The 15,673-nt window shown below is 41.1% G+C and overlaps 2 protein-coding genes across 11 annotated transcripts in view; one reads left to right on the top strand and one right to left on the bottom strand.

Moving 5' to 3' along the window:
• The window catches only part of CTPS2 (CTP synthase 2), a 117,862-nt gene that overhangs the window by 58,871 nt on the left and 43,318 nt on the right, over positions 1–15,673 (top strand). The gene's annotated exons all lie outside the window — the stretch shown is intronic.
• Positions 934–5,541, bottom strand: S100G (S100 calcium binding protein G). Its single transcript, XM_059910928.1, has 3 exons — positions 5,454–5,541; positions 4,498–4,641; positions 934–1,197 (listed from the first exon to the last, which is right to left on the bottom strand). Exons 2-3 carry the CDS (start codon positions 4,630–4,632, stop codon positions 1,093–1,095), a joined length of 240 nt encoding a protein of 79 aa, XP_059766911.1. The 5' UTR covers positions 4,633–4,641; positions 5,454–5,541; the 3' UTR covers positions 934–1,092.

Here is a 15,673-nt window from a genome sequence, read left to right as displayed (position 1 = left end):
TCTAAAGCGCAGATATGAATGTGGTACATAAACAGGTATACACACAATGTATACGTGGAATTAAAATTTCGTTGGAGGGGCAATTGGGAAAAAAATGTCTAACAAGGCTCATTAGGAAGGTGATAATGAACAGAAAGGTTGAGATGCTGGTCAAAGGGAATGGGTGCAGTGCTGATGATTTGCGGGTGTTTCCGAGGAGGGGAGAGCGGTGGTCAGGATAACGACCTGGCTGCCAGGGCACTGCTGTGGTGGGCTGCCCTGGCCAACTTGGACTGATTTGACTTTGCCATTTTAACTGCCTGGTAAGGGGCAGAAGAAAGTTACTCCTCTCCCGCGCTCCTCCCTCTTTCCCTCCCCCCAGCTGGATTCAACTAGTAGAACTTGAGGACTAGCTGTTTCTCAGATACCCAGCATCCCAGCATCGCAGGATGCCAGAGCTGGAGGGCCCTATGCCTTCCTGTCCCTTTTATTTTCCACATCACATACTAGAACCAAGGCCATCCCCTCAATGATGGAATGGAACTGACTCTCTGGACATACATTCCTTTTGCTCCCCCAAAGGGTCATTGATTCAAGAGGCACAGCCGGTGCTGGGAGATGACTTTAAAGACAAGTGTCTGTTTTGTGAAGTCTGTTTCTCCCTAGGCATTGACTAGAGTGAAATGCGAGTTGATGTTGGGAATGATGTGAGCCCTGTGTGGCCGCGGAGGGAGAGCAGGGAGCGGTTATTCTGGTGGACGAGTGGAGGGAGGGAGTTGGTTTGACTCGGCAGAATTCTTTCCAACTCTCCGCCACCATCTATGTGGTCTTGGTCAAGATCATGGAACTATTCTGGGCCTTTTTTTTTCCTTATAAATCTATAAATTAGATGCATCAAATTAAGGTTACTTTCAAATCTAGTAAGCTACAGGGGTCAGTACTTGACAAGGTGAGACATGTCTAAGGATTTCTTTATTCAGTAATTAGACCTCACTGCTTGATCATTACAATTGCAAAGAATTAAGTGGAGACAATGGTGGTTTCGTACAGAATAGGGCCACATCCCAGGCACTCTTCTTCCAGTTCTTAGAATGATCTATTTTGTTTCTTCCTTCACTGGGATATCTTTTTTACTAACACCTGGAATTCTTCGAAACTAACTTCTCCATCTCCATTCCTGTCCAGTTCTTGAAAGAGGTCATCTAGGGTGCTTGGACCCTGGTTTTAGACAAAAAGGATGGGATAGAAGAGAGGAGAGAAAATGATTCAGTTACTGCTGCACATTCTCCGAAATTAGAGACACTGGGTCTGCGTTCCTAGAAGGCAGCCGAGTTTTCAGTCACATGTTACTGATAGAGATGAAAAAACCAACTTTAGTTGTAGTATTGCTTCATGTCACAGAACTGACTACCCTTTTTTTAAAAAAAAACTATATCATACATTTATTATTTTAAAATTGATAATGTGTATTTTAAAATAATTGGTTTCCTATGTAAACTAAATCTAAATCATTCTTTTGAAAAGAAGTCCCAGGGCTTTACTTGACTGCTGAGAGGCCCTGCTCCAAGGTTTCCCTGGTAGCTGGTTTGGCATCCAGCCCCAGAGCTGGACCAGCATGTGATCCTAGGCTTGCCATGGGCCAGCCCCATGCCAAAGCTTTTCCTTAGCCTGTGCAGTTCTCCCAGCTGCCGTGTGGGGGAGATCCACTTTACAGATGAGGAAACTGAGGCTTTGAGACACCCGCTGACTTGCTTAGGGCCCCCAGCTGGTAAGTAGAGGGCTTGGGGTTCAAACACTGACTCCAGAGCTCAACCCCTTAATTAGCAACCACCCTAGTTTTTTCCCAAACCCCGGGTTGCAGCCCACTGCCATGCTATGCAGGATGACTTTGGCTCAGTGGTTCTTACACTTTGGCATGCGTCAGAATCACCAGGTGGGCTTGCTGACCTTAGTAAACCCAAACTGATGGGTGGTCCCACTCCCAGAGCTTCCGAGTCACTAGGCTTGGGGTGGGACCTGAGAATCTGTATTTCCAACAGATTCCTGGGCAGTGTTGATGCTGCTGGTGCAGTACTGACTACTCAGAGAACCACTGCTTGTTACATCAGATCATGTTCAGCTCAACTCCCTTTTGACTACTGGTATTCCTGTAGTGACTTAAGCAGAATTAATTTTTGTCTCTGCTATAGGGGTGGAAAAATTTCCCTTCTTCCCTTCTGGGTTCTTTGGCTGGTCTATTAATTAAATTGACATAGACAGATCAACAGGAGAAAAACAAGTTTAATTACATATGTACAGGGTACCCCATAAAAATATGATACCCAGAGGGCAGCCAGGTAACTGAGGCTTATATAACATCCTGGGCTAAGGCTACAAAGGGAAGGAAGGCCATTCACAGGTAGGCAGAGATGTTTGGAAAACAAAAGTTTGACCTGTTATACAGATATATTTCTTAGGAAAAAAGGAATCTCTAGCAAGAGCTCTCTTCCTGGTAAAAGAAGAGCTCTCTTCTTTGCAGTGTAAATTTAGGCAGTTGAGTGGGAGGTAAAGAGCTTTCCCTGAATCTTTGGGTTTTGATTGCTTTTAGTTCCAAGTAATCTTCATGCTAAACTGGCATATTTCAGGGAGACTTGTACTGAGCCCCTCCACTGCCGTAAAACTCAAATCTTAAAGCCATCACAACTCTGACTTTCAGGTTAGGAGTCTCTGTGGCAAAATAGTACCCAGGAAACCTATTGAAATAACAGTTTAGTTTATAAGTCAGCTTCAAAAATTGTTTTTAAATTGTGGTAAAAAACACATAAGATAACATTCCCCATCTTAACAATTTTTAAGTATACGGTTCAGTAACGTTAAGTATGTTCACATTGTTGTGCAACAAATCTCTACATCAAGGTATGCTTTAATCCCTAAGATTCCTTTAAAGACACTTGGCACTTAGCTATGCTCACAAGACCAAACTGTGTTAGTTATTTAGCATCTGTTTTATAAATACCAAGCACTGTTTTCCTGAAGCATTTGCTAGATTCTAAACCATACAAGGTGATGTGATGTAAACAGAGTATAGTTTAGAAAACCTTAGAAATCCATATGGAAATATAATCAGTACATGACTTGATAAGCAGATTTTTCACAACTTACCATTAGTCTTCCTACCTTTATCCAAATTAGAAAAGTCATATGTGCTTTTTATAGGAAATACATAAAATATAGAAAAATACAGAAAAATTCACCAATCTTACCTTATTTAAAAACAACTTGTTTGAGTAGATTGCCTAGGCTTTCCTGTCAGATTATTATTTTTCTCCTTTTTCTTATTATTTTCTATTATTCCTATTATTATTTTTCTTCCTTTTGGAAAAATTTAAGAGTTTTTTGAAGAGTTGAATCTTTCTCAGAAACACTGGTTTTTATTTTTAATTAGAAAGTCTATTTTTCTGCTAGTACCTTTAACTTTTTAAGTTATTTCACATTTTAACTATAAGAAAATATCGATTATAAGGTCATCGAATTCAGATACTTCACTTTTTAGTACTAAAAACAGAAACCTCAGCAACTAAACTAACAACTAACTAAAACTAGAAACCTTCTCACTTGTCATATTGGCAGAAGGGACATTTCTGGTTAAAAACTGAGAACCAAATTCTGAAGTTAGAGCTAAGTAGGGACCAAGTCAAATGTAACAGGTAGTTGCACAGTTGCTTCCATTTCGAAGATGGTTTTTAGTTCCAAGGGAAAGAAAATGTATTGGAGCAAAGAGAATCAACCTTTCCCTATTCCTTATTGCCTCTAGATGGATTTTGATTTTGATAACTCTGGGATGGTTTTGATCAGAAACTTTATGGCTGAGGAAATGTAATCCTTTCCTGAAAGTTGTTTAGAAACGCGTGGTTGCTCATTAGCACAAATTTAGGTGCTTAACACAAATTAACACAAATGTAAATGCTTTTGAAATAGAAATGGGTGTCGCCAGAGGGCAATTTATCAGCATGAAGCCGGTTTTCTTAACAGACTGCCAAGTAAGTGTTGGTCTAGTTGAGAGATCCTACCTATAACAGAGGCGCACATCCAGGTCCAACTCCTATAACCGTACAGGCCTCGTTGTTTTCCTAAAGCCTGGCACAGGGGTGCTGAATCCAGGCTGAAGGCCTTAGTGTGTTTGCTTGGCCACCTGCGGGTCTTCCAGGCCTAGCTTGGTAAGAGTGCGATCATGGCTTCTGTTTACTATGGCTGGTCCCGGGGAGTTCTGTGTCAAGGCTGTGGGCAATAGAAGGCGTAGTCTGTGCTTTCTAGGAGCTTGCCTTCTGAAATGTGGCCTGCCCTCAGGGGAGGAAAGCACACATTCAAGCGCCCTCCCTCCGGTGATGCCCATGCCTGGGCTGCTAGGCGGTCTGCCTCAGATGGAGCTCTGATCAGTCTCGTCGCGGACCTCAGCCTCTCCCCGCGTCCTTTCCTCTCTTCTCCCCTCCCTTCCCACCATCGCCGCCCCATCAGCGGGCTCTGTGGTGGTATACTCACTTTCAGTAAACTGGGGAATTCAGTCTGAATCAATAGCTTCAGCTCCTCCTTCGACAGCTGGTTTGGATCACCTTCTTTGGCTGCGTATTTTTCAAAAATGCTCTTCAGTTCTTCAGGAAACTTGTTTGTACTCATTTTGGTGTCCTGTAAATTGGGAAAGAAATGAACTTACCAAAAAGCTGAAGTATTTTCTATTGATGATTGCCAGCAGGAGTTGAGTGCTTTTGGGCTGTTTCCTTGGCATAGGTGAGAGAGAATAAAGAAAAGGGGAGAGGGGAAGATAAAGAGGAGGAGGAGGAGAGAGGGGGCGGGAACTGTGGGAATCACAATGTACCAGTGACTGAAAACGTGTTTTAAAAATAATCACCTTAGGGGCTTCCCCGGTGGCGCAGTGGTTGAGAGTCTGCCTGCCAATGGAGGGGACACGGGTTCGAGCCCTGGTCTGGGAAGATCCCACATGCCGCGGAGCAACTGGGCCCATGAGCCACAACTACTGAGCCTGCGCGTCTAGAGCTCGTGCTCCGCAACGAGAGAGGCCACGACAGTGAGAGGCCCGCGCACCGCGATGAAGAGTGACCCCCACTCACCGCAACTAGAGAAAGCCCTCGCACAGAAACGAAGACCCAACACAGCCAAAAATAATAAAAATTAATTAATTAAAAAAAAATCATCTTAAATAGGTTGTTAAATGTCTGTTTTTAGAGTACATCTGTTAGAAGATAGTCTTTGGAGCCAAATACGTTTACTAGTAATTATGACATTTTTAACTTTTTAGGTACCTACTCTGCACTCTGTAGGCTGTGGTCTTGAAGAAACCTGACCACAGCTCCTAGCCTCTTAAGTTACTGGTAATATCTTTAGATGGCACAAACCCACTTTTTCTCTAGACCGTGATCTTTCACACCATTCTGAAAGGAAGCAGAAGCAGCTACAGGTACTACTAAAATCACACTTACCTGGTCGTCCAGCAGTGAGGCAGCTGGAAGAATCAAATAGGAGTGTGAGAAGCTGAGCAGGATCCTGCGACTTTTATAGTCTTTACAGATACGCCACCCTGATTAGGAAATTTTCCTTTTGTTTGCCATTTAAGGGTAATTATTAATGATTTTTGAAACCCAAGCCTCAGACTGCATGAGCTTCATAATTAAGGGCAAGATCCAATAAAGGGCCACCTCAACAGTTGCTTAATGGTTCAGAGTCCCAAGTATAAGCTTGGATCCTTTACCCCTTAGATTATATTTTCCCTACAATGTGGAACGAGGATATTTGCTCACTGTTCACATTTCAGAAAGCTCAAATATGGAGGGTTGGTTTTTTTCAATTTAGTTGCATATTTAGGCTTGAAAAAAATAATTTTCTGCACATCAAGAAAAAAATGCTGAAATAGATAATCAAATACTACATAGTTTAAAGAATTGCCTTATAGCCTTTGAAGTCCCTCTGATGTTTTGTACATATAAGGTCGTTAAATTTTTTTTTAAATAAACATCCACTTTTTAAAAATAATTAATTAATTAATTAATTAGGCTGTCTTGGGTCTTAGTTGCTGCGTGCGGGCTTTTCTCTAGTTGCGGCGAGCGGGGGCTACTCTTCATTGCGGTGCGCAGTCTTCTCGTTGTGGTGGCTTCTCTTGTTGCGGAACATGGGCTCTAGGTGCGTGGGCTTCAGTAGTTGTGGCACGCGGGCTTAGTAGTTGTGGCTCACGGGCTCTAGAGCGCTGGCTCAGTACTTGTGGCGCACGGGCTTGGTTGCTCTGCAGCATGTGGGATCTTCCCAGACCAGGGCTCGAACCCATGTCCCCTGCATTGGCAGGTGGATTCTTAACCACTGTGCCACCAGGGAAGTCCCTAGTTGGTTAAATTTTTGAGTAACTGAATGAATGAATAAAATATCATTGAGAAGCAGGTTTAAGAAGTCGGGGGAAGATACACAATAATTTGTGGTTTCATTTGGCAAAGCAAGATCGCCAAATAGCATGGTCATTTTTCAACTTTTTCATTATTTGTTGTTCACATATGTGCTTTTTATTTCTTATTGCTTTTCCTTGCCAAATCTATTTTGTTAATCATTCTAAAAACTCGTGAAAACACTTGACTTACTTTTATTCAATTGGAATTACTTCAAACTTTTGGAACTGCCAGGATTTAAAATTGGAGACTAAATTTATTTCTCTTAGAAAGAGTTCCATGAAAGAATTAGGATATTTCCCGGGAACATTGATCCGATACTGATTGTAACTCACAAAAGGGGGTTCCAGATCAACTTTAAAAGCACTTATCAGCTTTTAGATACTTGTATATGTCCATACTTTTTATGGACCTTTTGTATATTTAGTTTTCTATGGCCCTTTGTTACATTGCAGACAAATTCAGGATTAAAATATTGGACTGTATTTCTCTCTGAGGCTTTTCAGTTCTAAAATTCTAAGGCCTTATTTACCTTGGAGAACAAATGTGAAATCTTATATATAGAGTTCCTTAAAAGCTCCCACCAATCCTGAGTCCTGATCATTCCATGCACCTTAGCTGTCTTGTGTATGTTATTCTCGCTTTTATTGCAGATTATTTGACATTGGTATGCATCCGTACTGACTCTGTATTAACTCACTTCTTAGAGTAAAGATAGGCATTTTGCTTTTAGCTTTAAGATTTACACAAAAATGTTCTGATTTTGGCAGTGTATTTTAATCAAGATTTTAGAGAATTTCTCAGGTTTTTATACTTATGCTCTGTCTTACCTGGGAGGAAGAAGGCTTTTGTTGAACAGTCATGAAATATCTTTTTCCTCCAACACCTTTTTAAAAAAATTTCAAATCTACAGAAAATTTGCAGGAAGAGTCAATGAATACCAACCCACCTTTCGCCCAGATTCACTAATCGGTAACATTTCCACATTTGCTTTCTCTTTCTATGGACGACCCCCCCAACCCCAACCATTTGAGAATCAGTTACAGACATCCAGACACTAACCCCCTAAATACCTCAGCATCTTATCTCGTAAGGACAAGGACATTCTCTTACACAACCACAATGCCATTATCACAGCCCGTATTCACATCTCCCCAGTTGTTGAAATAGCATCTTAAATTATCTGTTCTCTCATATTACCACCTGTGAACTAAAATCAACATGGCAGTTGTTTTATTTCTTGAGTCTATTGAAGAAATGATTTTAATAATTATATGTGATCTTAATAACAATATAACTATATGATTTTAACAAGTATATATTGTATGAGATAGTATATGTTGTATATAACACATGAAATGTATATATGAACACACGTGTGTGTGAGCATGTGTGTATATAAAATGAACTCTAAGAAAAACATTTGGAACAGTGTTGGTTAACAGTCTTTTAGGCTACAAATCTCTAGTTTCAAGGGAAGACCTCTGATTAAAACAGGCCCAGTGCCGCTTGTTGTCAGAACTTAGGCTTGTGGTAAACGCTAACAGAACGGGAAAAACACCCCGTCGGTCCTCTTACATTTTCACTTGCTCACCTCTGCAAGTCACATCTCTCGTCTCTTATTTTTCCCTTTACCTGTGGACTCAGGCGTGAGGGTAAACCTGCAGTGGGAAACATGAAATCCACCAATAGATACTCTCATGAAACATTAACTAAAAATATATGGAGATGGGCGATAAATACAGGGTGTGTTCAAAAGAGTGCATTTTGAAACCAGAGAAGGGGGAAAAAATGACAGGCACAAGATGGGTAATGGAAAAATGGAGAGGCAAAGGTTATTTCACCTCACCGTTCAATTGCTTGATCTTTGGACAGACTTCAGTTTTTCCTAGGAAAGCCAAGAGTAACTTATTTTACAAGCTTGGGGTACCACAGGTCTCCGCGGCCGGGTTACTGTGCTCGAAGGCCACAGCAGCAGCCCTGGGTGCCAGAGTTCGCAGAGGCCTCCTTATCAGAGCCTGGGACTATCGAGGGCTGCTTTTTACCATGGGCTGTGTGCTGCCCCCGCACCTGACCCGTGCCAGCATGCCACCTGCCCCGTCTCAGGAGCAGGGCTTCTGTGAGGAGAGCTGGTCAATGTTAGTGTGAGGCTCAGAGGCAGGACTTGAGTGTCATGATCACACCTGAAGGTAGAAGAATGTTCTTTTCCTAGTGGAAGTAACATAGACGTTATTTTACTGGTGGAAAAAACCAAGTTAAAAAAACTAGAAAATATATACATATTTCTAGGACTGCTCAGTGCTTTCACCATTGTAGATTCCATCCTCACGCTGCCCTGATGCTGCAGAGAAGTACCGGCCCTGTATCAGGTGAGAGGTGAGCTTGGGCACAGCGTACCTTGACCTCAGAGCACGCCACTGCCCCTCTCCCCTTCCGTCTGCAACTTGGTCTCAGAGACCCTCCACTTCTTGTAGGCCCACCGACCAGTCCCTGGGTCTCCTCTGTTAGTTTTTGATTAAAATCCAGGGAGATTTAACGATGGAGCGCTTGATCCAAACCTGCCATTGTGCTGGACTCTGGTGGTGCTAGAGAAGAAGATCTAGTCCTTGTGCGTGAGGAGCCCGCACTTTAGTTTCTGAGAGGAGATGCATATACGAAGTGATGGAGGAGGTTAAAGTTGTATACGATAAAGGACTGTATTAGTTTCCTATTGCTGCTGTAACAAATTACCACCAACTTAGTGACAAATCTATTTTTTTACAGGTCTGGAGCTCAGAAGCATTTCTTCTGGAGGCTCTAGGGGAGAATCTATTTCTTTGCCTTTTCCAGCTTCTAGAGACTGCCTGCTCATGGCCCCTTCCTCCATCTTTAAAGCCAGCCATGTGGCCTCTTCCAGTCTCTCTCTCTCCCTCTCTCTCTGACCTCTGCTTCGTTGTCACATCTCCATCTCTGATTCTGACCCTCCTGCTTCTTCTTATGAAGACCCTGTGGTTACGTTGGGCCCACCCTGATAACCCCAGATAATTTTACCATCTCAAGAGGCTAAATTTAATCAGGCCTGCAAAGTCCCTTTTGCCATGGAAAGCAACATATTCACGGTTTCTGGGGACTAGGACTTGGACATCTTTGGGGGGGCCGTTATTCGGCCTACCACTTACTGCAAATGAATTAACACTGTGTAGGTCATTTGTTTGGTAGGGTGAGCATAACAGTGGTATTAAGTATGGCACGGTAAGGAGAACTGGAGCGTGCCCCTAAAGCGCAAGCCCACGTGGGATGGTGGGGAGAAGCCATCTCAGGGAAAGTAGTGAAGAGGCGGCATGTATGTAGTGGCGTCGAGGGGAGAGGAGCAGAGGCGCCATCGGCGATGGACTTATCCAGCTGAGGTAGAAACCACGGGTCAGAATATGTGGGGAGAGCGTAGATGGTTCCTGAATGAGGTGGAACCTGCGTGCCACATGGAAGGGTTTAGATTTGGTCTGCAACGATGGAGGCTGCTGTAGCTGCCCAGCTACTGGAGATGGTCTGCTGGGAGGTAGGCTCCTCTAGTGTCCCCAAATGAAATGTCCAAAGGCAAGGGACTGGACAGAAGCAGGCCTTACCAGCATTGTCAGGTCAGAGGCTTGCACTCTTTCCCACACTGCCATTTAGGAATTTCATCTTTGGGAATTCCCTGGCAGTCTAATGGTTAGGACTCCGCACTTTCACTGCCGAGGCTCAGGCTTAGTTCCCTGGTTGGGGAACTGAGATCCTGCAAGCCGCGCTCTGTGGCCAAAAAAAAAAAAAAAATAAGGGGGAATTTCATCTTTGATAAGAGAACCTAACTTCCCTAGACTTTGTTGTTTAAGGCACCCAGGACTCCTGAAGTCTTGAACCCATTACACTTTATCATGGGCTGCAGAAACTTTGGTAAAGGTTAATTAGGGCCGTGTTTATCCTTACATGGTACTTTTACATCTCCTAAAGCTTTATCACCACCAATATTCGTTACTTATTGATCCTTTTTTATTTTTCTTCTGCGCTATGGCTCGGTTCCAAGAAACGACAGATCTGTAGTGGGGATCAGATGACAGCTTGTATTTAGGCAAACTCAGAATGGACCAAGGTGACCCTTTTGCAATGGAAGAGGCATTTTCCTCTTAGTTGCAAAATCTAGGGTATTTTGAAAATGTTGGGATTAAAACTAAAGCATATCTGAAGTTCTTTTCTTTAACCACCCCAGTAATGATAAAAGATATGTTTTAAAACTGTGATGTTCTCCTATCTCTCAGGCTTTTTGCGGAAGGAATGCCAGGAACAAAGACGTTTCCTTAATTTTCTTGCTGAATCAGGTCGCTTGTAACCCGAGAGGCAGTCATACTGTCATCTTTAGAGCTGGTAGGACGGCCTGATAACTCTGCAAGACAACTGGTTTGGCCAGGCTTGACCAGAAGTACCCTGTGTTCTCTGCCTTCCCCAGCCGTCCCCTTCTGGAGTGTTTCTGTTCTCCCAGCTGGTGCCTGGCCTGGACATTCTTTTTTTTTAACATCTTTAATGGAGTATAATTGCTTTACAACGGTGTCTTAGTTTCTGCTTTATAACAAACTGGATCAGCTATACATATACGTATATCCCCATATCCCCTCCCTCTTGCGTCTCCCTCCCACCCTCCCTAACCCACCCCTCAAGGTGGTCACAAAGCACCGAGCTGATCTCCCTGTGCTATGCGGCTGCTTCCCACTAGCTATCGATTTTACATTTGGGAGTGTATATATGTCCATGCCACTCTCTCAATTTGTCCCAGCTTACCCTTCCCCCTCCCCATGTCCTCAAGTCCATTCTCTAGTAGGTCTGCGTCTTTATTCCTGTCCTGTCCCTAGGTTCTTCATAACCATTTTTTTTTTTTTAGATTCCATATATATGTGTTAGCATATGGTATTTGTTTTTCTCTTTCTGACTTACTTCACTCTGTATGACAGACTCTAGGTCCATTCACCTCACTACAAATAACTCAATTTTGTTTCTTTTTATGGCTGAGTAATATTCCATTGTATATATGTGCCACATCTTCTTTATCCATTCGTCTGTCGATGGACACTTCGGTTGCTTCCATGTCCTGGCTATTGTAAATAGAGCTGCAGTGAACACTGTGGTACATGACTCTTTCTGAATTATGGTTTTCTCAGGGTATATGCCCAGTAGTGGGATTGCTGGGTCGTATGGAAGTTCTATTTTTAGTTTTTTAAGGAACCTCCATACTGTTCTCCATAGTGGCTGTATCAATTTACATTCCCACCAACAGTGCAAGAGGGTTCCCTTTTCTCCACACCCTCTCCAGCATTTATTGTTTGTAGATTTATTGATGATGGCCATGCTGACCGGTGTGAGATATCGCATTGTAGTTTTGATTTGCATTTCTCTAATGATTAATGATGTTGAGCGTCCTTTCATGTGTTTGCTGGCAGTCTGTATATCTTCTTTGGAGAAATGTCTATTTAGGTCTTCTGCCCATTTTTGGATTGGGTTGTTTGTTTTTTTCATATTGAGCTACATGAGCTGCTTGTAAATTTTGGAGATTAATCCTTTGTCAGTTGCTTCATTTGCAAATATTTTCTCCCATTCTGACGGTTGTCTTTTCATCTTGTTTATGGTTTCCTTTGCTGTGCAAAAGCTTTTAAGTTTCATTAGGTCCTATTTGTTTGTTTTTATTTCCATTTCTCTAGGAGGTGGGTTAAAAAGGATCTTGCTGTAATTTATGTCATAGAGTGTTCTGCCTATATTTTCCTCTAAGAGTTTGATAGTGTCTGGCCTTACATTTAGGTCTTTAATCCATTTTGAGTTTATTTTTGTGTATGGTGTTAGGAAGTGTTCTAATTTCATTCTTTTACATGTAGCTGTCCAGTTTTCCCAGCACCACTTATTGAAGAAGCTGTCTTTTCTCCATTGTATATTCTTGCCTCCTTTATCAGAAATAAGGTGAGCATATGTGCGTGGGTTTATCTCTGGGCTTTCTATCCTGTTCCATTGATCTATATTTCTGTTTTTGTGCCAGTACCATACTGTCTTGATTACTGTAGCTTTGTAGTAGAGTCTGAAGTCAGGGAGCCTGATTCCTCCAGCTCCATTTTTCTTTCTCAAGATTGCTTTGGCTATTCGGGGTCTTTGGTGTTTCCATACAAATTGTGAAATTTTTTGTTCTAGTTCTGTGAAAAATGCCAGTGGTAGTTTGATAGGGATTGCATTGAATCTGTAGATTGCTTTGGGTAGTATAGTCATTTTCACAGTGTTGATTCTTCCAATCCAAGAACATGGTATATCTCTCCGTCTGTTTGTATCATCTTTAATTTCTTTCATCACTGTCTTATAGTTTCCTGCATACAGGTCTTTTATCTCCTTAGGTAGGTTTATTCCTAGGTAATTTATTCTTTTTGTTGCAGTGGTAGATGGGATTGTTTCCTTAATTTCTCTTTCAGATTTTTCATCATTAGTGTATAGGAGTGCAAGAGATTTCTGTGCATTAATTTTGTATCCTGCTACTTTACCAAGTTCATTGATTAGCTCTAGTAGTTTTCTGGTAGCATCTTTAGGATTGTCTATGTATATTATCATGTCATCTGCAAACAGTGACAGCTTTACTTCTTCTTTTCCAATTTGGATTCCTTTCATTTCTTTTTCTTTTCTGATTGCTGTCGCTAAAACTTCCAAAACAATGTTGAATAATAGTGGTGAGAGTGTGCAACCTTGTCTTGTTCCTGATCTTAGTGGAAATGGTTTCAGTTTTTCACCATTGAGGATGATGTTGGCTGTAGGTTTGTCGTATATGGGCTTTATTATGTTGAGATAAGTTCCCTCTATGCCTACTTTCTGGAGGGTTTTTATCATAAACGGGTGTTGAATTTTGTCGAAAGCTTTTTCTGCATCTATTGAGATGATCATATGGTTTTTATTCTTCAGTTTGTTAATATGGTGTATCACATTGATTTGCATATATTGAAGAATCCTTGCCTTCCTGGGATAAACCCCACTTGATCATGGTGTATGATCCTTTTAATGTGCTGTTGGATTCTGTTTGCTAGTAGTTTGTTGAGGATTTTTGCATCTATGTTCATCAGTGATATTGGCCTGTAGTTTTCTTTCTTTGTGACATCTTTGTCTGGTTTTGGTATCAGGGTGATGGTGGCCTCGTAGAATGAATTTGGGATTGTTCCTCCCTCTGCTATTTTTTGGAAGAGTTTGAGAAGGATGGGTGTTAGCTCTTCTCTAAATGTTTGATAGAATTCGCCTGTGAAGCCATCTGGTCCTGGGCTTCTATTTGTTGGAAGATTTTTAATCACAGTTTCAATTTCAGTGCTTGTGACTCGTCTGTTTATATTTTCTATTTCTTCCTGGTTCAGTCTCGGAAGGTTGTGCATTTCTAGGGAATTTGTCCATTTCTTCCAGGTTGTCCATTTTATTGGCATAGAGTTGCTTGTAGTAATCTCTCATGATCCTTTGTATTTCTGCAGTGTCAGTTGTTACTTCTCCTTTTTCATTTCTAATTCTATTGATTTGAGTCTTCTCCCTTTTTTTCTTGATGACTCTGGCTAATGGTTTATCAATTTTGTTTATCTTCTTAAAGAACTAGCTTTTAGTTTTACTGATCTTTGCTATCATTTCCTTCATTTCTTTTTCATTTATTTCTGATCTGATCTTTATGATTTCTTTCCTTCTGCTAACTTTGGGTGTTTTTGTTCTTCTTTCTCTAATTGCTTTAGGTGTAAGTTTAGGTTGTTTATTTGAAATGTTTCTTGTTTCTTGTTTCTTAAGGTAGGATTGTATTGCTATAAACTTCCCTCTTAGAACTGCTTTTGCCGCATCCCAAAGGTTTTGGGTCATCGTGTTTTCATTGTCACTTGTTTCTAGGTATTTTTTGATTTCCTCTTTGATTTCTTCAGTGATCTCTTGGTTATTAAGTAGTGTATTGTTTAGCCTCCATGTGTTTGTATTTTTTACAGATTTTGTCCTGTAATTGATAACTAGTCTCATAGCGTTGTGGTCGGAAAAGATACTTGATATGATTTCAATTTTCTTAAATTTACCAAAGCTTGATTTGTGACCCAAGATATGATCTATCCTGGAGAATGTTCCATGAGTACTTGAGAAGAAAGTATATTCTGTTGTTTTTGGATGGAATGTCCTATAAATATCAATTAAGTCCATCTTGTTTAATGTATCATTTAAAGCTTGTGTTGCCATATTTATTTTCATTTTGGATGATCTGTCCATTGGTGAAAGTGGCGTGTTAAAGTTCCCTACTATGATTGTGTTACTGTCGATTTCCCCTTTTATGGCTGTTAGTATTTGCCTTATGTATTGAGGTGCTCCTATGTTGGGTGCATAAATATTTACAATTGTTATATCTTCTTCTTGGATTGATCCCTTGATCATTATGTAGTGTCCTTCTTTGTCTCCTGTAATAGTCTTTATTTTAAAGTCTATTTTGTCTGATATGAGAATTGCTACTCCAGCTTTCTTTTGATTTCCATTTGCATGGAATATCTTTTTCCATTCCTTCACTTTTAGTCTGTATGTGTCCCTAGGTCTGAAGTGGGTCTCTTGTAGACAGCATATATACAGGCCTTGTTTTTGTATCCATTCAGCCAGTCTGTGTCTTTTGGTTGGAGCATTTAATCCATTTACATTTAAGGTAATTATTGATATGTATGTTCCTATTACCATTTTCTTAATTGTTTGGGGTTTGTTATTGTAGGTCTTTTCCTTCTCTTGTATTTCCTGGCTGTAGAAGTTCCTTTAGCATTTGTTGTAAAGCTGGTTTGGTGGTGCTGAATTTTCTCAGCTTTTGCTTGTCTGTAGAGGTTTTAGTTTCTCTCTCGAATCTGAATGAGATCCTTGCTGGGTAGAGTAATCTTGGTTGTAGGTTTTTCCCTTTCATCACTTTAAATATGTCCTGCCCCTCCCTTCTGGCTTGCAGAGTTTCTGCTGAAAGATCAGCTGTTAACCTTATGGGGATTCCCTTGTATGTTATTTGTTGTTTTTCCCTTGCTGCTTTTAATATTTTTTCTTTGTATTTAATTTTTGATAGTTTGATTAATATGTGTCTTGGCATGTTTCTCCTTGGATTTATCCTGTATGGGACTCGCTGAGCTTCCTGGACTTGATTAACTCCTTCCTTTCCCATATTAGGGAAGTTTTCAACTATAATCTCTTCACATATTTTCTCAGTCCCTTTCTTTTTCTCGTCTTCTTCTGGGACCCCTATAATTCGAATGTTGGTGCGTTTAATGTTGTCC

The sequence above is a fragment of the Balaenoptera ricei genome, chromosome X, assembly GCF_028023285.1.
Source record: "Balaenoptera ricei isolate mBalRic1 chromosome X, mBalRic1.hap2, whole genome shotgun sequence".
In the NCBI taxonomy this organism is placed as follows: Eukaryota; Metazoa; Chordata; class Mammalia; order Artiodactyla; family Balaenopteridae; genus Balaenoptera; species Balaenoptera ricei.
Note: the sequence above shows the minus strand (reverse complement) of the source record. Positions and strands in the feature narration are given on the sequence as shown.